General features: G+C 54.4%; 3 protein-coding genes across 3 annotated transcripts in view; 1 reads left to right on the top strand and 2 right to left on the bottom strand.

Moving 5' to 3' along the window:
• Window positions 1-613: 613 nt before the first annotated feature.
• On the bottom strand, window positions 614-13,554 carry HECTD3 (HECT domain E3 ubiquitin protein ligase 3). Its single transcript, XM_054072402.1, has 21 exons — window positions 12,978-13,554; window positions 11,415-11,575; window positions 10,796-10,888; window positions 10,399-10,534; window positions 9,835-9,950; window positions 8,281-8,394; window positions 7,798-7,880; window positions 7,284-7,449; window positions 6,720-6,801; window positions 5,614-5,796; window positions 4,904-4,956; window positions 4,536-4,600; window positions 4,033-4,136; window positions 3,611-3,730; window positions 3,174-3,263; window positions 2,613-2,819; window positions 2,089-2,218; window positions 1,569-1,643; window positions 1,256-1,337; window positions 1,066-1,137; window positions 614-807 (listed from the first exon to the last, which is right to left on the bottom strand). Exons 1-21 carry the CDS (start codon window positions 13,296-13,298, stop codon window positions 723-725), a joined length of 2,538 nt encoding a protein of 845 aa, XP_053928377.1. The 5' UTR covers window positions 13,299-13,554; the 3' UTR covers window positions 614-722.
• Window positions 13,555-13,777: 223 nt separating this feature from the next.
• On the top strand, window positions 13,778-17,658 carry UROD (uroporphyrinogen decarboxylase). Its single transcript, XM_054072404.1, has 10 exons — window positions 13,778-13,837; window positions 15,021-15,133; window positions 15,215-15,294; window positions 15,489-15,551; window positions 15,638-15,835; window positions 16,072-16,233; window positions 16,353-16,490; window positions 16,582-16,682; window positions 16,952-17,018; window positions 17,207-17,658. The coding sequence occupies exons 1-10, from the start codon at window positions 13,815-13,817 to the stop codon at window positions 17,369-17,371; spliced, it is 1,110 nt and encodes a 369-aa protein (XP_053928379.1). The 5' UTR covers window positions 13,778-13,814; the 3' UTR covers window positions 17,372-17,658.
• Window positions 17,659-17,683: 25 nt separating this feature from the next.
• Window positions 17,684-21,495, bottom strand: part of ZSWIM5 (zinc finger SWIM-type containing 5) — a 102,211-nt gene continuing 98,399 nt past the window's right edge. Inside the window, exons 13-14 of the mRNA XM_054072401.1 lie at window positions 21,393-21,474; window positions 17,684-20,971 (exon numbers count right to left, since the gene is read on the bottom strand). Of these exons, the coding sequence (XP_053928376.1) occupies window positions 20,109-20,971; window positions 21,393-21,474 (945 nt within the window). The 3' untranslated portion in view covers window positions 17,684-20,108. The remainder of the gene's footprint in view (window positions 20,972-21,392; window positions 21,475-21,495) is intronic.

Raw genomic sequence — 21,495 nt, 5'->3', positions numbered from 1 at the left:
GAAGCATCTCCCGCAGCAGTCACTGCTGTGCAAAGGCTGCAGAAAACCACAGGTATCACAGGAATTGGGATTTTGGGTGATGTAAAAGCATGGGAGACCTTTCCTGCCAGTATCCACAGCCCTGCTGTGCAGGTCTGTTATGACACCTGGTGGCCAGGGGCACCCCTACACCACCTGCCTGCCCGTTTCTTCTTAAATGTAAATGCATGATCTCATTTCCATGACCTTAGGCGAGAGCAGGAACAAGGCAAAGGAATGTGTTCAGGACACTTAAGTAAGGACACACAGCATCTCCAAACACCCCCATGGTCTCAGCAGCAGCTCACAGTCCTCTGTCCCGTGCTGTAACCTGCCATGTAGCTTTGTGGCCCTCCCTCACTTCTGTTTGGAGCTGCGTAGCCTGGGAGGAGCAAGACTGAGTTGTGGAGCTGCAACATGGGTATGTGGAGAAGAAACTCCTTACGAAAGCCTATCAGATCTTTCTGATGTGTGAGGGCTGGGCTAGGGTTTCATTACTGCAATCACATTCACACTCCAAACCAGCTTCCACCCTGCCAAAGACCCAAACCTCCATGTCCAAAGAGGTGCCGGTTACCACTACTGGGAGACAGGCTTCACACCTATATATTTATTATATATACACATCCCAGGGGGACAAGGGAGCTCTTCCACTCCAAGGTTTTGTTGAATGATTGTCCATGCTTCTCAGCCAGGCTGCAACATCACTCTTCCCAGGGACTCATATCTGTGTCAATGGCCACGCAGTTGTAGGCAGCGTAGCGCAACTTCTCTTCACACACCTTGGCCCTGGGGATGGCAGGAGCGAGGAGGAAAGAAGAAAAAAAAGACAAGGAAAAGTTGCTGTTGCTGCATTTGCCAGCTGAGAGGACAAGATGCTTTCTGAGATGGAGGCTGTGCTTCAACAGCTGCTTGCAGACAGAATCACAGCAGCAACATGGTACAGCTAAGGGGACACAAGCATGGCATAACAATAGGGCCCTATGAGTCAGCGCTAAGAGAGCTCAGACGCAGTCCTCCAAGATGTAGGGAAGCACCAAAACTTACGTGGCATAGTTAGGCAAGAAGAGGGTGCTGGAGCAGGTGGATGACTCCGGCAAAGCATCTGTCGTCTCAGAGCTTGGGGAGAAGGTGACAAACTGGTCAGAACCAGTAGGACAGCAAGGCAGGGGAGCCCAGACCACACATCCATTTGGTGTGGGATCTGTCAGCCTTGCAGTCTACAGAGTGCACTCACCCCATCTTGTCTGGACAGATATAGATCCGTGCTGGAAGGCGGCTTCTGCCAGTGACAAATCTGAGGAAGCGGCTGCGATCCTCTATGAAGGAAAAGCAGAGACATCAGCAAATTCTAGAAGAACGTGAGACGGATTACAGCCACTTCCAGGTATCCCCAGCACTAGCAGGCAGTTCCTTCAGCCCAGCTGCTTGCTCTCCTTGGTTCCTGTCTGTTCCCTGGGCAATGAGGGCGCTTTCACCCTGCCAATTCCCAACCAGCACGCAGGGGCTGTAACAACACAAGATGTGCAAAGGCAGAGCAAACCTCTCACCGTTAGTGAAGTTGTTGAGTGCTTCCCAGAAGTACTGAACACGGGTATCCATTGGCTCAAAGTCCTCAAACCGGGCTGGCAAAAAGGATACAGAAAAGGAGTTTATTAAAGACCCAAGCTCCTCCTGGATGAAATAGAGCAGGGTCTTCCCTGCTCACTCAGAGGTCCTCTGCCAGCACAGGAAGAAATCTCTAGGTGCCTGAAGTGCGTGAACACATAGACCCAAGGTGTGAGGGACACATGCATTCAGGCCCCTCCCAGAAAGCACATCCAGCTCCACAGAGGCTCAGATACTGGCAGCCTAGGGATGCCCCAGCCTTTGCTGTGAAGCCCAGCATGGAGACAGGGGACACTCCTGCCCCTATCAGCACCCCAGCTAAAGGCAAGAAGTACGCAGGCCCACATTCTCACCATAACAAAGGCTAAGATCTGCCTCCCACACCTCTCCTTGTTCCAGCATGGAGAGAAGACAGTCATCTTGTTTTCAGGGAACGAGTTTTCAGTAAAGCCTTTCACTTACTCAGCTTCTTGAGGGCATCAACTGTGACTTCAGGGTCTCCACAGACTTTTTTTTCCAGTTCCTGCCAGGTGAGGAGGTCAAGAACAGCTTGGGGCACCACCTTCAGCAGCCCAGCCTGCATGGCCATGATCTGGATAGGAGACAGGACAGATAAAGATAAGCAGTATGTCTTGTCCGTTTCCCTGGCTCATGGTTGAGCCTAAGGACTGGACTGGATGCATGCCATGCGATTGCTCAACAAATGCTCCAAGAAACCTGAAGAAGGCAACAGGATCCCACAGAGATGCACCCCAGTTAATTCATGAGCCCATATCAGAGCTGGGAATAAAACCCCATGTCTTCCATGCTGCTACAAGCCACTTTGCTTCTCAATAACTCCATGGGCTCCAGGACTTAACAAAAAAGGACTGCCTGCTCTTGCAGTGATGAACACAGGGACACCAACGACGATGCATTTTACCAAAAACAGAAGGGGGTATGCCGATGGGAACTCAATGACCACTGCTGCTATGGGACAGCGTTACCTGCTCCTTGCTCTCCTCCAGTCGAGCTTTCTGCACCAGCCGGATGAATTCCTTGCGGTCCTCATAGCGCACCACGGTGCTGCTGCCATTAGGAATCAGCTCCACCATGCGCTGGTCACTCAGCACTGTCGTGTAGGTCAGCTCATTCCCAAATTTGAACTCAAAGGTGTCTTTGTCCATGACTTCCATCACCTCGAGGAGCTTCACCTGACCAGGCCCCAGAGGAGTGCTTGTTAGAACGATGCCCCGTGCCTGCGCCCTCACCTCCTCCCTTCTCCAGACAAGGGCTGGAGTGACGGCGACAGCAGCACAGCATAAGACATGCTGCCCTAAAGCTGTTCAGCAGACCTTGGGACACTGCATACTTGAAGCAGTAGTCAGCATAGCTACATCTCCGTATTAGCTACAGGATGCATTAAATGCTAAGAGTGCCCTTTTTGTACAAGTTTCCTTGACACATCACAGGAGGAAGCAAGTACAACATGAGGACATGGACACAAATCACCACCTTGCGGAGCGCCACAAGGAATAGGACAAGCACAGTCTCTCAGGCCCTCTCACCAGCACAGAGTCCACAGCAGGGAAGTCTTTACTCCAGCTGACCTCCTCCCCTGTTAATTGTTTCCATACGAAGCCAGGAAGAGCCAAGACCTGAAGGAAAACAAGGATTTTGCTGAATCTGTGTGAAAGGAGGCATCCTGAAGATGGTGACAGGTTTTGACAGTGCAGACATACAGGAGCTTCCCCGCTCCCCGGTCCACATGCAGAGCTCATCATGCCTGAGAAGAGGCCACCTACGCTGTCACAAGCTCCCAGCAGCACCTCCCAAAACTCAGGCTGTAACTTCTCCTAACCTCTCAGCCCAAATCCTGCCAAACGCCTTTTGTCCCAGTGTGTGATCACAGAGCCCTCCCCTGCTCCTGTCAGAAAGGTTTCAGAAGGGGCTAACGAGCCCCTTTGAGACAAACCTCCATGCAGGAACGTGGCTGAAAGCTTACCAGAAACTCCTTGCCTCTCAGAGCTGCTCCCATGATTTGCCCAATCCACTCATACTTTGCGAAGTCTTTACATGAGGGGTTGGGGACGTACATATCCCTGGCTTCTCCAGTGCCATTACCCTACAGGAGAGGCAAAACTCAAAGTCATGATCTCAGTGCAGCATGAAGCACCACAAACTCAATTCTTACTGCACACCTGGTCACTTCTCACAACAGAAGCAGGCTAAACTCCCCGACCCTCCTTGGCAATGTTCCCAGCGAGAAACAAGCATCCATATCCTAAACCTAGAGGCCACAAAGCAATCCACCCAACTCTTCATAAGAAAAAGCTGCAGAGCAGCAAAAGTAGATATGTCCCTGGCATGCAGGAGGAACAAGGACAGCACAGAGAGATCTACCCCAAATATCCCAACCCACAGAACCTGGTTCGACGTGCGCACAAAGAAGGGCAGAGGTACGGGAGTGTCTGCTGAGCTGGGACACAGCTCCTCTGACATGTCCGCCAGGCTGTCCCGAAAACCACCACCTGTAAGCCCAAAAGAAGGGTGGTTTTAGTGATGAAAATGTGCTGATCCTCAGAGTCCTGGAGCAAAGGCAAGGAATGCTGGCCCAGGGCTGAGCAGAAGGCACCAGAGGAAATGGGAGAAATAACATCTCTGCCTGGCCTGTGGACAGCAGACAGAGGGATCATTAGCACTGTCAAAGCTGTTCTTCATGACTAATGAAGGTCTGGACCCCATCCCTGTAAGCAGCACTCCCTACCCAGGCCACGGCAGGCAGTGGCAGGACAAGGTGACCTGCCTATGCTCTTGCCTCCTGCAGCGGCAATATTGGGAGCAAACGAGAACCCCTGCGGGAGCACAATCACCCCCATCAACCCCTGACTGCTTCAGAAGAGCCCTTGCCTCACACAGCTCCTCCCTACCTTGGTCGATGATGCCTTCTGCGATGAATTTGCACTCCCACCACTGGTCATAACGCAATGGCCACCTGCAGAGAACCAGGCACCACCTGAGTCACTGCTCAAAACCAAGGAGATGTAGGGGAGGCAGCAGGTGCACCGGGGGACCAGGGTGGACCAGCCCAGGCTTAGGACAGGACAAGATCTCAACCTCCAGAGTCAGACACATCCTCAGCAGGGAGATGACACTTGGGGGACAGGCCCTGATCCCATGTCTGAGCTGGCTCCTGCTCTAGCAAACCCTCTCCACAGCACAGGATACACAGGCTTCCCAAATACTCTGCATGAGGGGAGCACTACATGATCCCCTTTCTCCTCTAGACACCACCTACCTGTAATCTAGAGGCTTTTCAAACTTGTCTGAGGGTTTCAGGCCTTCATACACCTACAACAAGCAGAGACGATCAATGCTGGTATTGCCTCTCCAGGGGAGGCGGTGACAGGTGAAGGCTGGAAGTTGGAAGAAACCTGGTTTGCCCAAACCTTTCAACACTGACTGAAGCTGACCCCTAAACAGTCTAGGAGCCCTTCACTTTTAGAAAGGGAACATAAATTACAGTGCGAACCACAGGCTGCAGAGGCACACTGAACGCATTGAAACTCACAGCAGCCTGAGCCGTTTAGGCACATGTGGAGCCACAGACCTTGTGGAGGTGGGGGAAGAATGACAACAGCAAGATCAGCAAGGCTGTAAACCTATGACACAGGACTGTATGCAACTATTGTTGTTGCACAAGAAGTCTTTGTTGCTCTTTTAGTGTAATGAAATTATTACACTCTTCATTAGCAATGTGCCACAGAGAGCATCAAGGATAGAGACTTCAACTCAGAGATCACAAATCTCTCCTAGACATTATTCGTGCATATGGGATCATCAGCACATGTAACTGGAGAGCCTATGAGTCATGTAAAGAGGCCTTGAGGATTCCAGGTAACTCCAGCTCTAAGCCGTCCCTTACACCAACCTCTACACGGTTCATTTTGGTTTAGCGATGCCCCACTCTCCCCAGAACAGTGGAGAACCCTCCAGGAGGGGCAGTACCTGGGTGAAGACAGCGTTCTTGCAGCTGGGGTCCAGGGCAGGGTTGTCTCGATGCTCCATAGCCAGGCGTCGGTTAATATAGAGCCGTGGCATGAAATTGGGCTTGCTGGTCTCCGAGTCCTTCAGACACTGGGTAATGAGAGCTGTGCGTCTCTTGGACAGCAGCAAGAACTGCTTGATATGCTGCCAACAGGTTATGTTCAATATGTCAGAAACGCCCAGCATCTCAAACATGTCACCTGCTTCCTACCGAAGCCACTACACAGCCAGGTCTCTCCCCTTCCCAGGGCTGCTGCCTTCCACACACAGCCAGTCCCTTTGACATTTGCTCTACCTCTGCCTCTGAAAGGCCTTACGTTCTGGCTTAAAGGCAGTATCAAACCCAGTCCTCTCTCCATCAGTTGTAATATGATGCTCGTACCCTAAGGTTGCTTGGAATCTTTTTCACTCCCCCACAAGAACATCTCCTGTTTGTAATCAAACCAAGCTCCTCTAAGCAAACAAGAATCCTCAAGAAGCTTTGGGTCTTAATGCTGAACTGGCAGGGGAATTACTGTGCTCTCTGACACCAGACCTGGAAACACACAAAATGGGGCTACCTCAGCAATGTCTAGCATGCGTATTCTGGGAGAAGATGGAAGGAAAACAGACAGCTGAAGGGACAAACTCAGTCTCATGAGAGAGATGGAAATCAAAAGCTTATTAAAGCCAGAAAGGAGTTACTGGTAAGAGCTTTGCCATTTGGACACAGCCAGCTCAAGCCTGCTGGCAGCAAGTGCAGGAACAGAGTGTCCTGGGCTGAGATCTCGGAGGGGATGTGCATCCAACTCACATGCCCAGTGCTGCTACAGTCCAAGTCATTTTGAGGGTGAACTGCTCTGGTTTGATTCTACTTGTTACCCCATACCTACATTTCCAAATCTGTGTTTTAGCAGGAACCTAGCCTCTAAATATCACCTTGCACAGCTTTAATTAACCAAGCTCAGCCAGGTATTTCCCTTGAACTGCTTTACAGGCAAAAAGCACTGACTGTCTCCCACGCCACAGCCCAAGCACAATCACTCTGCCAGACCGAGGCACCACCAGGCACAGAGGGAATCACTCACCTTGAGTTTGCTGAACGTGCCAACAGTGTGGTCCCAGGCTGGCACCAAGTGATGCAGCACACTATCCAGGATCTTGATGAACCTAAATCCCAAAGAAGGCATCATGACACAGGAGAGCCAGGTATCTGCATAAGCCTATTCCAAACCAGACACACATGAAGACAAGCAGAAAAGCAACAACTGATCCAAACACAATCTAGTGTGGTCTTTTATATCACACTGCCTTTGGTACTAGTCGCCCACTCCCTGGGCACTGCAGGAACCGTGCACCCCTAGCACAGGGCTCTGCACACAGCTACTCTCACGGTGCAGACACGCTGCACTTGTGACACGCGAGACACTGTAAACCTGAGTGGCTAAATTCCTCTTAAAGTGGAACTGGGTAACTCTCTGGGAGTTGCCCCACAGTCACTTGTTCCCAATGACTCTGCCATTTTCTCCAGGATGCCCACTCCAAGGGGAGTCACACCGCTTCACAGTTTCCAGCCATACTCGTGCTGGAGATGGCATCCATCAATCCCTGCAGGCAATGCCACCACGAACTGTCCCCCCTCTACACAGCACCTTTGAATGAGCACAGCCCGTCGGTACAGCAGGTCAGGATCCATCCCTTCTAGGCGAGGGTAGCGCACTAAATTGGGCAGCTGGAACATGTCAGCACTGAGCCCCAAGTCCCTCTGTCGGGAGGATTTGATTTTTATGCCTCGGAGGCGAACATCAATCCCATCATCTGCCAAGAAAAAACACGGATAATATGCTAAAACCATGAGAAAGCAAGCCTTCCAGCATAGGAGGACTATAAGTGAAAGCCCTAGGAGTGTGACCAGTGCCACCAGCTCTGTGGCTGGGCACCAAGAGTCTGAAATAGCCCTGTGAAGAAGCAGCAGGGCATATATAGAAGGAAAAAAAGCCTGAAGACAAAGATTGGATGAAATTAGAGAGCTTGCAAACATTCAGGTCCCCGTGGAGTTGCCCGAAACGGACCACAAGGCCAAGAAGCACAAGCCATAGGAACAAACTCTTAATGTACAGTATCTTAGAGCTGCATTACAGATGAGGCCATTACACTGAGCCCTACCTCTGCACTCCACAATCCGGATCTCGATGACAGGCAGGTGTGTTGTCATGTCCTCAAGGACACACACATCCCCAATGTAGCTCCTGCAAACATAGCACAAACAAAGGCTGCAGAACCATTCCCGTGTCCACCCTGCAAAAATCCATTCAGCTGCTTTAAGGGAAGATGGTTTGCCTCCTTCGAAACTAGGGTAGGAACCCAGACCCAGTTGCTTACAACATGGCCCATAGCACCTGCTGATGCCTCCAGTCCAGGCCACCTCCTCCTTATGGGTCCCACAATCCGATCAGGAGAGTCCTGACGGTTCTACCATCTGCTACAGTAGGCAGAGTGAACCCACAGCTCAGAAATAGAAAATTACTGTCCCAAGGCCCTGGGCCTCTTAAGCCAGGCCGGTGCCGGCATGACTGCTCAGGGCTTTGGTGTCCAACACCTCCAGCCACCGCAAGGACTGTGCCAACCTCTCCACTTCCATCTACTCACTCATCAATGCCAACTTCGTTCAGTTTCTTCAGATTGTCCCCCTCGCCCCCATACACGGCGACCCGCTTTGGCATGAAGTCCTCATCAGTGGTATCTACCGTCAGCAGGAGCTTCCTGCAAAGAATCACAGAATCACTAGGTTGGAAAAGACCTCCTGGATTGAGTCCAAGCATTCCTATCAACCACTAAACCTTACCCCTGAGTATCTCATCCATCCGCCTTTTAAATACCTCCAGATATGGTGACTCCATCCCCTCCCTGGGCAGCCTCTGCCAGGGCCCGATGACCCTTTCTATGATAATTTTTTTTCTGATGTCCAGCATGAACCTTCCCTGGTGCAGCTTGAGGCCATTCCCCTTTGTCCTGTCCCCTGTCACTCGGGAGAAGACCGCAGCTCCCTCCTCCCTACAACCTCCTTTCAGGGAGTTGTAGAGAGCAATGAGGTCTCCCTTCAGCCTCCTCTTCTCCAGGCTAAACAACCCCAGGTCCCTCAGCCGCTCCTCATTTTCCAGCCCCTTCACCAGCTTCGTTGCTCTTCTCTGGACACACTCCAGAGCCTCAACAGCCTTCTTGCAGCGAGGGGCCCAGAACTGTACACAGGATTCGAGGTGTGGTCTCACCAGTGCCGAGTACAGGGGTAGAATAACTTCCCTGGACCTGCTGGTCACACCGTTTCCAATACAGGCCAAGGTGCCATTGGCCTTGTTGGCCGCCTGGGCACACTGCTGGCTCATGTTCATGTTCGGCTGTCAACCAAGACCCCCAGGTCCTTTTCCTCCAGTCAGCTTTCTAGCCAGACTTCTCCTATCCCGTAGCACTGCATAGGGTTGTTATGCCCCAAGTGCAGGACCCGGCATTTAGGCTTGTTAAACCTCATGCCATTGGTCTCAGCCCAGCGATCCAGCCTGTTTAGATCCCTTTGCAGAGCCTCCCTACCCTCCAGCAGATCCACGCTTCCACCCAGCTTAGTGTTGTCCGCAAACTTACTTAGGGTGCTTTCAAGCCCCTCATCCTGGTCATTGACAAAGACATTGAACAGGGCTGGACCCAGCACTGAGCCCTGGGGGACACCGCTTGTGACTGGCCTCCAGTTGGAGTGAACTCCATTTACCACAACACTTTGGGCCTGGCCATCCAACCAGTTTTTCACCCAGAAGAGTGTGCGCGGGCCCAGGCCAGAGGCTGACAGTTTCCTAAACAGAATGCTATTAGAAACGGTGTCAATGGCTTAACTGAAGTCCAAGAAGACTACTTCCACAGCCCCGCCCTCATCCAGTAGGCAGGTCACTTAAAGGGATGCATGAAGTGAGGAAAAGGTAACTCTGCATCTGAGCACTAGTCCCCCTCTCGGCATGGCCACACTTGTATCAGGCACATGCAGCCCATGCTGGGATCCCCGAGTACCTGTGATGACCTGTAAGACCCCTTCAAGCCCAGAACCAGAGCAAGCACTGAGGGGCAGGCAGGGCAAGGCAAATTTGGGCCACGACGGACTCATACAGAGAGCGGGAGCTGCAGGGCTCGCCCCGAGCACACAGGGGAGATGTGCCTCACTTGACAATAGTGCCTTTCTTCATGTTGAGCCGCACCCAGTGCTGGCCCTGGGACCCGTCACTCTCCCAGTAGGTGTCGGCGTGGCTGTCCGTCAAGCATGACACATTGAAGTCCTCCTGAAAGAGGGCATTGAATGAAAGGAAGATCAGATGGGGGTAGGATTAACTTCCCCTTAGTGAATACTGTCATCATGAATCTTAGAGCCAGAAGGCATCAAACTGGCCCATTCCCTTTGCTGGGCTATGGGTAGATACAGGGAGTACAGAGCTCACAGGACACTAAGGCAGACCCTCCAAGGTGCTCTGGTGTCACAAACAGAACACTGAATATAAAAGCCTCCCTAAAATCAGCTTAGCATCTAATATTAGCATTCGCTTCTCAGATCATAGTCCCTCCAGGGGCTGCATTACACAATAGGTTGTATGATGCTCCCTAGGCTTCTCTCCCACATCCTCAGAACACAGCCCAGCCCAGAGCAGAGCAGCACACCAAACACCATCATCCATGCTCCCCACTTCAGTAGGCCTGATCCAGCCTTGTCCCTTTACCCCATGTGCTATTCACCGTGTAGGACGAGACATCGATGCTGTCCACGTACTGCTTGACGCTGCCCAAGTTCTCATCCTCCCTCCCTATGTGATCATACAGGAAATGCACCAGGTCTTCATCACATTCATAAGTCCATGTTGGGGGCACAAACCTACCAGGGAAAAGGGATTAATGGGTCTGGAGAGACAGGGACAGCAAGGTTAACAGGTTAGGGAAGGTAGGCCCATGTCCCGCTTGCCTTGGCCTTGCCCTTTTTTGTGCTTTGTGCAAGCTTATCCTGTACCAAGCAGTCGTTCCCCGCTGCCTGCCTCCCCACTTCTGCCTCTGGTCTGCAGAAGACTGTTGTCTGAGTAGCCAGGGAGAGACAGTGCCTTGTGTGCAACCACAGCAGAAGTTGGGAAACAGCACATACCGAAGCTTCTCTACTGCGGCCTCATCCTGCTCCATGGGCTTGGGCTTCGCTCCAAGGCGCAGGGAGTATGTCAGATCCACCACCTGCTCCCATCTGAAACAACCCAAAGAAGGCAACAATGAGAAAATCCCAGGGAAAAGAAGGACCCTGTGGTTGAGGAATAGCTGGAAGGGGACAATTTGGGGGAAGGGGACAATTTGGGTTTAAAGCCCCAGTGTGCTCTATCCTCCATCAAATCCAGCCTCATTCACTGCCCCTTCCTTTCTGACCCTCCACTTCTTCCATCACAAACACCAAGCATGACATGCATAGTGATCGAGTGGAATGCAGCTCATCCCACTTCTGGCATCCCTACTGCCTCATCCGCTGCCCGTTCCTTTCTGACCATCTCCACTCCTTCCAGTCCACATCCCAAATGCAACAAGCACGGTGACCAAGCAGAACCAAGTTAACCCCACATCTACTCCACGGATGAAGCAGCCAAGCAGGCTGGGGGTCTGCACAGCCAAACCCCAGGCAGCTGGGCCTGAGTGGGCAAGCAGGAGAATCTTCCTGCTGGGAAGGAGGAGATTGGATGAGCCAGAGACCTAGAGGGAAGAGGGGATGGGAGAGGAGATACCTGATGACAGGCTTGTAGTCCACCCCGAAGAGCTGCTGCTGCCGCTGGATGCGCTCTGTGGATTCCACCGGCACCAGCCGGTCCCCACCATCGGCGTGCTTGCACACCAGCACCCATCCCTCCTCCAGGTCACAGCCGCTCTTGTGCTCCTCCAACTGCTCCTGAAAAGCACATTGATACAAAAAGTAGTTACTATTATGAAAAAGTGGAACATTTTCAAGTAAGCTAAAGTAAAGTTCATCCAAGTAATGGTATTTTTTGCAAGTTAGACAGAATGTCCCTCTGAGAGCATGGTTTTCTTTCCAAAAGTGTTTTTCCAGACACTGTTCATTCTTTGGAAATGATAAACTCCTGTGTTCAGCGTGATCTGTGCTGAACAGATGTGTCTTCTTTTGTAATCACCTCTGTTTGCAGCCTTTCTCCGTCTCAAATGCAAGGTCAGAGAGCTGGAATCAGCTCCACATTAGCAAGAGATTTGTCTGTTGTGAAGTTTTATTTGCCAGCATTTTCTGTGTCAACACCTCGGCTGGTTCCGAATCCGCTGCCCCCCAGGTCAGTTCACGGCTGCACTGACACTGAAAATGCCGGCAAATAAACTCTCTAAAACATGCTCTCAGCGGGGCATTCTATCTGAGTTTCGAAAAACATGATTACTTGGATGAAACTTAATTCTACTTTGGCTCAACTGAAAATTGAAAGGGAAAGGAAAATTGAAGGGAAAACCATGCTATAAAAAACCCAAGCTCTCCGAGGGACATTCTGCCTAATGTTCAAAAAAGACTGTTGCTTAGATGAAAATTAATTCCACGTGACCTTAAGTAAAAAAATTCCACTTTTTGTAATAGTAACTACTTGTATCACTAGGGAAAGGCTGCAAACTGAGGTGATTGTAGAAGAAGACACAGATCATACTGAACACAAGAGTTTATCATAACCACATGATGAAAAACCACCCACTGTCTGAAAAGAAACATGCTACAAAAAAACATGCTCTAAAAAACCACGCTATCAGAGGAAGTTTCTGTCTAAGTTTCAAAAAACCACCCTTACTTAGGTGAAACTTTAATCTACTTTAGCTTTAACCAAAAACATTCCACCTCTTGTAATCGGAACTACTTGTGCGAAGAGCGAAAGATTGCAAACAGGTGATTCCAGAAGACAGCACAGATCACACTGCACACAAGATGTGATCATCTCCAAAGGATGAACAATGTCTGGAAAAGCACTGAAAGAAAACATGCTGTTAAGAAAACACGCTACCAGAGGGACGTTATGCCTAATGTTCAGAAAAGGCCATTTCTTAAATAAAACTTAATTCTACCTTAGCTTAAATAAAAATATTCCACTTTTTGTAATAGTAACTACTCGTATCAACAGGGCATTCCAGAAGAAGACACATCTATTCAGCACACATCACACTGAACACATGACGTTATCACCTCCAAAGGATGAACAGCGTCTGGCAAAGCCCTGTCCGCAAGCGAAGCTACCGGACAAAAGCACGCCGTCAGAGGGCCGCTGTGCCCGAGCGGCCCCCGCAGCGCTCCTCCCGCCGCCGCTCACCCTGCTGAGCTTGACCCAGAGCCCGGCGCCGTTGCAGAACTCCTCGCCGGTGGCGCGGAGGCAGCCGCCCTTGCGCACCTCGATGCTGCCCCGCGCCGCCCGCCTCGCGCCGCGCGCCGGCCCCGGGCTGTCCCAGACGCTGAGGAGGCTGCGGGCGGCGGGGGCGGCGGCGGGGTCCTTGCAGATCTTGTACTGCACCTCCCGCGGCACGAAGCAGAGCGCGGCGGGCAGCGCCCGGGCGCGGCGGAAGCACTCGCTGCACTGCAGCACGAACCGCAGCCGGCCCAGCGCCTGGTGCGGCGCCTCCCCGCACGCCCGCATCGCCCGGGCGGGCTGTACGGCAAACCGCGCCCGGGTACGGGGCAAGATGGCGGCGCCCGCTGCGGAGGGCGCGGGGCAAGATGGCGGCGCCCGTGGAGTGTGCGGAGCGCACGGGGGAGCGCGGTAAGATGGCGGCGGACGGAGGAGCGGGGAGACGGGCGGGATGGAGGATTGCGGAGGGAGGGGAGATGGTAGCCGACGGAGGGGGAGGATCGAAAAGCCGGGGAGGATGGAGGCGTGAGGAGAGGGAGGAGCGAAATGGAGGCGTACGGAGGGGAAGGCAAAGATGGCGGCGTACGGATGGGAGGGGCAAGATGGCGGCGCACGGAAAGGCGGGACCACGGCAAGATGGCGGCGTACGGAATGGGAGGGGAAAGATGGCGGCGTACGGAGGGGGAGGAGTAAGATGGGGGGTGTAGAGGGAGGAGCAAGATGGCGGCGGCGGGGCGGGCCGGGCCGGGCCGGGGGTGGGGCGGGGTAGGAGGTGGTGGAGAGGTGGGGGAGAAGCGAAGGAGGATGGAGGGCGGCGAGAGGCTCGTGTGAGTGACCGGGACAGGGGAGGGCGGTGGGGTGAGCCTGCAGGTGGGGGCCGGGGACGGAGCTCTGGCACTGGGATCCAGCACTGGGGACACTGGTGTGGCACTGGGGACACTGGTGTGGCACCGGGATCTGGTACTGGGGACACTGGTGAGGCACTGGGGACACTGGGGTGGCCCTGGAGGATACAGTTTTGGCACCGGGATCCTGTACTGGGGACACTGGTGAGGCACTGGTGAAGCTGATCCCCCACTGGTGAAGCACTGGGAGTTCTGGTCCCACACTGGTGAGGCACTGGTGAAGCTGATCCCGCATTGGTGAGGCACTGAGTATGCTGATCTCACACTGGTGAGGCACTGGGAATTCTGATCCCACACTGGTGGGGCGCTGGGGAACCTGATCCCGCACTGGTGAGGCACTGGGAAAGCTGATCCCGCACTGGTGAGGCACTGGGAAAGCTGATCCCGCTCTGGTGAGGCACTGGGAATTCTGATCCCGCACTGGTGAGGCACTGGGAATTCTGATCCCACACTGGTGGGGCGCTGGGGAACCTGATCCCGCACTGATGGGGCACTGGGAATACTGATCCTGTACTGGGATGGCTCCACAGGGCTGCTGGTGTGGCAGTGAAGTCACTGTCCCCACACTGGGGGTGTTGGGGACTGTCCCTGTGGCCTCTGCCATCATAGCAGCACAATGCTGGCTGTCTCCCACAGCTACGCCGTGTCCCTGTCCCCAGGCCGGGTGGGCTCCAGCAGCTCCTCAGCAGTGACACCGAGGTGGGGCTGGGGACACGTGGTCGCCACCTCGGCGGGTGCCTGGGCCTCCAGGGGCTGCACGGCACAGATAGGGACCGGGAATGCTGGTGGCAGGGCTGCCCACCCCCACGGTGGCTCCAAATCACTCCAGGCGGGAGCAACTGCTGGTCTTGATAACTTAATCTCCTGAGGCCCCGTGCCAGGCATCGCCTGTCCCCGGGGAGGGCTCTGTGATGCTGAACAGGAAGAGACCCCAGAGCATTTGTCACTTTTGTCACAGCTGGGTGCAAACCCTTTCCTGTGGTCACTGGCTGGGGAGCAGGGATGAGCCACCAGCCCTGGCACCCCATACGCCCGGCCACAGGGATCTCGCAGGACACCCGGATCCCTCATGGGTGACCACCCGTACCTGCTCTTTTGTCTGCAGCCCCAAAGGCTTCCCCAAGCTGAAGAACGACACATTCCTGCGAGCGGCACGCGGGGAGGAGACAGAGTACACCCCGGTGTGGTGCATGCGGCAAGCGGGGCGCTACCTGCCTGGTGAGCACTTGGAGGTGTGCAGGGGGGGTGGCAAGAGAGGCCCAGCGTGCGGCCCGTAATGCTTGTGCCGGTCCCTTGCAGAGTTTCGGGAGACCCGGGCTGCACAGGATTTCTTTGCCACTTGTCGGAGCCCCAAGTTGTGCTGTGAGCTGACGCTGCAGGTGAGCATCACGCAAGGGGTCTGCACGTCCCCTCTCTTTGCCCAGATGGGGACAGGGAGAAACCTTGGGTCTGGCCATCCTGGCCTCTGCAAGTTGTGCAGCCCTTGGGAACACCATGGCCCAACATGCTTGTCCAAGTCCTCCATGGGGACAGGGTCCTGGCCCCTCACTGACGCTGCCTCTTCCCTCTGCAGCCACTCAGACGATTCCCCCTGGATGCTGCCATCATCTTCTCTGACATCTTGGTGGTGCCCCAGGTGAGAGCCATGGCAGCAGCGACTGGGAATGGGGCCAGGTTCTCGGCTACTCCGTTCCTGCTTCTTCCATTCTCCATTTTTCTCAGGCACTGGGCATGGAGGTTGTCATGGTTCCTGGCAAAGGACCCACGTTCACAGAGCCTCTGAAAGAAGTGGAGGATCTGCTGAAACTGAGACAGAAGGTGGATGTGACTGCAGAGCTGGGTTACGTCTTCCAGGCCATCACGCTGACACGACACACCCTGGAGGGCAAGGTGCCCCTCATCGGCTTCTCCGGGGCACCCGTAAGTAACGTGGCTCTTCCATGTGGGCTTCCCAGCTGGGCTTCTCTGTTCTCTCTTCTGGAGTGACACCCCCAGAGCTGTGGGTGCTATAGGGGTGCATAGGTGGAGGACATTCAGTCCAGGAGCAGCTGTGCCTCAGGTTCTGGGGTGCTTACAGGTCCTACCTTCAGCACTGTGACCGGCCCCTTGCATCTTCTTCCATCACCCTCCTCAGTCCACTCCTTTCCTTTCCACAGTGGACTCTCATGTCCTACATGATTGAAGGTGGCGGCTCCACAACAATGGCCAAGGCCAAGAGCTGGCTGTACCGTCACCCCGAGGCAAGCCACCAACTGCTGCGGCTGCTGGCTGATGTCATCACTGACTACCTGGTGGGACAGGTGGCTGCTGGAGCGCAGGTGTGTCGTGGGGACAGGGACAGGCAGGAAGGCAGGGATTGGGAAGCAGAGAGGGTCTACCTTTTAGGAGGAGGAAGAGAGACTGAGGTGCGGTTCTTCCAGCCCGGTGTCTCTGGCAGGCGCTCCAGCTGTTTGAGTCTCACGCGGGGCACTTGGGCCCGGAGCAATTTCAGGAATTTGCCCTGCCGTACATCCGAGCCATCGCTCAGGCTGTCAAGAGCAAGCTGAAGGAGGAGGCGCTGCCCCTAGTGCCCATGGTGAGTTGGGACCACCTGGATCGACCCTGTTTGGAGAGGGGTACATCCCCCCGGTACCTGCAGAGTTACTGCCCATCTTCTCCTTCCCCAGATCATCTTTGCGAAGGACGCGCACTATGCGCTGCGTGACCTGTCCCATTCTGGTTATGAGGTGGTCGGTCTCGACTGGACCATCCAGCCGCAGGAAGCCCGGTAAGAGTCTGGCAGCGCACTCAGGCACCAGGGCAGCACCCTGGGCTGGGTGTCCTGACCTCCTGCTCTGCCTTGAGCCATCCCAGGCCTGGAGATTCCTGCTCCAGCGATGGGGATATTTGTCCCCTTCCTCGATGCTATGTGGAGCTCACAGCAACTCCAGGGGCTACACTGAGGGTTCTCATGTGCCCAGCGCTGGGGGCTGCAGACACCCAGCTGCCTCTAACTTCACCCCGTGCAACATCTCACCTGCTTCCTCCCTGCTGCAGTGCACAGACAGGGAAAGATGTCACCCTGCAAGGGAACCTGGATCCCTGCGCTCTCTATGCACCCAAGGTGAGCTGTGGCCATTGCCGGCAACAGGGACTACTTTGAAGCTGTGTTAAAAACCTCCTGCCTCAGTTTCCCCACCTGCAGTACTGGCTCCTGTCCCAGTAGTCCACCAGGCTGGCTGAGGACCAGTGAGGGTGGAGTATTCTGGGCTGGATGGAGCTGACACTTGGTTTCCAACCATGTGCCTACAGGAGAAGATTGGCGAGCTGGTGAAGAAGATGCTGGAGGGTTTCGGGACCCAACGATACATCGCCAACCTGGGCCATGGCCTCTACCCTGACATGAACCCCGAGCATGTGGGTGCCTTTGTGGAGGCCGTGCACGCGCATTCCCGACACATCAACAAGCACAGCTGAGCCTGAGGGCTTGGGAACAGGACTCTGGTTTGGGCACAATCACCCCCAGTAGGATGTTGTCACAGGGCTTGCTCCAGGCTGGGCTGCAGCATTAAAGCAGCACCTTCTCCACAGCAGCCGTGTGGCTCTGGCTGAGGGGATGGGGAACTGGATGGCCCTGGAGGAAATGGCAGCCTGGCAGTGGGGCCTGTGGGAAAGCACCCAAGCCTCACCCTGCAGGGCAGAATGCGGAAACAACAGCAACAACAATGTGTGTGGGGATGGGAGCGGCTGCCTTTCCCTGCCGGGCTGCACAGGATTGTGCTGAGGGCTTGTGAGATGTGAGCCCAGAGTGCAACAGGCACCTCCTGGCGCTCTGGATGCGCTCAGCCCTGCGAAGGGAGAAGAGCTGCCCGAGGCTGGTGGGGTCACAGCTGGGATCTGGGGGCTCGCAGCCCTCTGCTGTCACAGGCTCAGCATGAGCCGTGCCACAGTCCTGCTCAGGTGGGAACAGGCAACATGACATCAACCCTGAGCATCCCCCAGTGGGTGGGAGACCCGACAGGACTCACCTGGGGGACAGCTGGCCATGTGGCAGGAGCCCTTCAGACACTGGCACCACCAGCATCCTGCCACGCTGGCTGAGATGGTGGCAGAGACACCATGGCCCTAGCACTGCCATCATCCTCCCAACAGCTCCCAGAGCCTCTTTGGGACCATCCCGCTGGTCCTGGAGATCTCTCCCCAATGCATACCTCTCCATCTTCTCTGATCCTTGGGGCCAAGTCTGCTGGGGCTCAGCAAACCTTGCAGAAAGCAGCCCAGGGTGCCAGCAGCACCCAGGAACCCCCGGTTATGACTCCATGCCAGTCTGTCCCACACTGCGGCACACGCACTGCAATCCAGGTTGGCTGTAGGATGGATCAAGACAGGAGCGCCAACACTGACACTGAGCGTGGCAGAGAATTGCTCCCTGGAGCAGCCAGGATGCCTTGCCTCTGCCCTGTCCCCTCCTTGGGACACAATGCAATGCCATAAGGGGCTGCAATGCCACCTCCTCCCCAAGGCGCTGCTCCCATCACGTGTGATGCCAGCAAGCACGGTGACCCCTCCAACTTCAGAGAAAGGCAGCAGAGATACAGGCTCTGTTCATCCCTTTTATTATTAAACATCAGATGAAGAGGTCACACACACACATACACGCACGCACGCAAAGAAAAAAAAAACAAACAAAGGAAAATAAAGAGAGAAACAGACTGGTTGAAGACCACTATTTTGGTGGCGACAGAGACCGAGTACAATTGGTTTCCTGGCCGGAGTGTGGACACAAGTCACTTGCCAAAAACTTAAAAGTCAAACCAGACAGCAGATAAATAGCCCACGTTCTCTAACTACAAGTCACCGTCCAGACCGGCTCTGGCCCCCCCAGCCCTCCCGACCCACTGGCAAAGAAATGAACCAAAACCGAAGAGCCACCGGCCCAGGGCTGGAGAGTCTGCCCCGGCGCGGGGCAAAGCCGGGAAGGGCTGAGTGTTGGCTGCACCATGGAGCCGGGAAGCAGAAGGGTGTGGGGAGCTGGCGCGGCTGTGCCTGCCCCCCTCCCACCCCAGGAGCCGGGCAGTCCCGGTACCCACGTGCCTGCCCCGGCACCTCGCGCCCCTGCACCCGCTGCGTACGAGGCGATGGGGTCATCTCCTCCATCGCCAGCATCCATGTGTGTCCAAGCGAGTGTCGCCCCAAGTCCCTTCCTTCGCTGTCCTCAAGCGCTGGGCTGCCGCTCCTCCTTCCATCCGTCCGTCCGTCTCTCCCAGGGCTGCGAGTCGAGCGGACGTTCGCCTCCCCCTGCACCCTTCTCGCTGCCAAAGATGCCGTGGGAACCTGAGAAACGTTCGTGTGCCTCCTCCTCTTTTTGTCTGTGGTTTTGTTTTGTGTGTTTTTTAAATAATAGTTATAATAATAACAATAATAGCAATAATAGCAATAATAAAAATAATCGCCCCAGCCCACGACAATTTCAAGTATCCCCCAAATAAAAGACAGAATTATAAATAATTATAACTTTACAATTTAATAATTGACACATATACTATAGTATTTACAGTATCATAAATGCTTTTTTTTGTGTTACTTTTAGTAAGCAATCCCTGAGAACAGTTACTTTAACTTGTTTTTATTGAAGTATCTTCACAAATAGAGGAGTTTGCATGTCTCGGGCGGGCGGGAGAAGCGCTCTGCAAAGCCATTGCTTTTGGTGACGCATGAGGTTCTAGTGTTGCGGGTTTCTTTGCTTGCTCTTTCTTTTTTTTTTTCTTTTTTTTTTTCTTTTTTTTTTTTTTAATTCCCCATGTAATTGTAAAGACTTTTGCACTTTGCAACCTTCAGATCCCTCCAGTGACCACTTCCTTCAGGAAAGAGGTATTAGATTTCCAGGTTAGCTTTTGGTATTGGCAAGGGAGGGCAGGGGGCTGAACAAACCATCCTTTTTCCCCGTGGTTGCCTTTTGGTTTGTGCCCAAGGAATCTCTGGATCCTCTCAGTGTGTGAAATGGTTAAATCCAAGAAAGAAAAAAATTAAAAAACAAAAAAAAAACAAAACAAAAAAAGGAAATAAAACAAAACAAAACAAAAAAGAAACAGAAGACCAGAACAGAGCAGCCTCTGCCAATGGGGGGAAGGTGATCTCTACTTTCCTTCCTTCTTCTCTCCCGAGTCCCCGTGCTGTGGCCGGACCCTGCCAGTGAGCTTGGCAGGGCCCAGGCTCACCCAAACCGTTCCCGCACCAGCAGCATCAGTTTTTTCTTGCCTTTGTAGATTTGTTTGAGATTGTCAATGAATTGGGCGAACTGTATGTGCCCGTCCTGCGCCAGGAGGAAGGTCTCCCTGGCCTTGCTGAGGAACTCGATGAACTCCCCGTAGTGCCGCGGGCTGATGTGGGTGAGCCGGGAGTGGGTGGTGTTGATGTAGGCGCTTATCGTTGCGTCCAGCAGCTGCCGCAGGGGGGCTTTGTCGGTGGACATCAGCTTTCCCGAGTTCCTGCGGCCGGGGATGCCAGCCAACCCTGGGGCCGTCATGGTGCAGCGGCGAAGGATGTCCGAGAGCACCGTGGCACAGTGCACGCTCTTCACCACGAGTGGGATGATGGCCGCCAGCTCATTTTTGCCCAGAGAGTGGCTCAAAGCACAGGCCCAGAGCACATCGTTGATGGCCGGGTGCGTGTCCTGGTTGTAGGCCAGGTTGAGATGCGTCATGGCCAACGAGGCCAGTTTAAACGCCCGGAGCGGGTAGCCCCGGTGCTCCATGTAGCGGGCGATGGTGAAGAGCTGGGTGTAGGTCATGCCAGTGGAGGCGGCGTCAATGACGATCTGGTAGGCAGTCTCAAAGGCGATGTGGTCCTTCTCACAGAGGGTCAGGGCAGACAGGGCACAGTTCTGCGGGTCCTTCATGGCGCACTGCAGGGCCAGGGTGCGGGCGCAGCTGGCCAGTTCTTCCCGCTGCGGGTAGTCCAGGCTCAGGCGCAGAATGGTGTTGTGGGACATCACTGTGGCCGCCACGATGCTGGTGGCTTCCGTGGGAGTGAACAGCGAGTACCAGCTCTGCAAGATGCTCACCAGGGCCCTCACCCCTGCAAGAAAACACCAGGGTCATGGCACAGCCCTGGAGCTTGGCAGAGATCACGGAGCTACTCTGAGTCCCTGGATACCCGGAACTAGGATGAAACCTGCCTGCAGCAGAGCTGACCTGCTGCCTCTTCCCCAACAAGGATGAGGCAGAGGGGGACAGGCAGAGGTGACCTCGTGCTGCCATGCTGCAGGGCACAGCAAACACCACCAGCCTGGCTTGGGTACAGGGGACCTATCCCAGTCCCAAACCCCTGCACTGCTGCAGCCTCGCCCCTGCCAGCTGGCCCTAAGGTCATCCCGTTACCCAAGAGGAAATCTGAGATCCAGGAGAGCTCAGATGCCCAGGTCTATGAACAACCCTCGGACCTCCATGCCCACGCCACTCCCACCACATGGATCTCCTCGGTGCAGCGAGGCACTCACCCACTTCAGTAGCGCACGTCACCAGCCACCTCACCATCTCCCGCCGTCGCCAGTTGAGGGTGGACAGCGTCATGCGCATCACCTGCGAGGCAAACTCAGGGTG

The sequence above is a fragment of the Cuculus canorus genome, chromosome 8 (genome assembly GCF_017976375.1).
Source record: "Cuculus canorus isolate bCucCan1 chromosome 8, bCucCan1.pri, whole genome shotgun sequence".
Classification (NCBI taxonomy): Eukaryota; Metazoa; Chordata; class Aves; order Cuculiformes; family Cuculidae; genus Cuculus; species Cuculus canorus.
Note: the sequence above shows the minus strand (reverse complement) of the source record. Positions and strands in the feature narration are given on the sequence as shown.

Coding starts and splice junctions, on each gene's coding strand:
- HECTD3 (XM_054072402.1), bottom strand. CDS start 13,298: ATGCGGGCGTGCGGGGAGGCGCCGCACCAGGCGCTGGGCCGGCTGCGG. Junction 4,601..4,903: donor GAAAAGCCTCTAGATTACAG/GTAGGTGGTGTC, acceptor GGTTCTCTGCAG/GTGGCCATTGCGTTATGACC. Junction 4,137..4,535: donor AGAAGGCATCATCGACCAAG/GTAGGGAGGAGC, acceptor TTGGGCTTACAG/GTGGTGGTTTTCGGGACAGC.
- UROD (XM_054072404.1), top strand. CDS start 13,815: ATGGAGGGCGGCGAGAGGCTCGT. Junction 15,134..15,214: donor AGCGGGGCGCTACCTGCCTG/GTGAGCACTTGG, acceptor GGTCCCTTGCAG/AGTTTCGGGAGACCCGGGCT. Junction 15,295..15,488: donor GCTGTGAGCTGACGCTGCAG/GTGAGCATCACG, acceptor TTCCCTCTGCAG/CCACTCAGACGATTCCCCCT.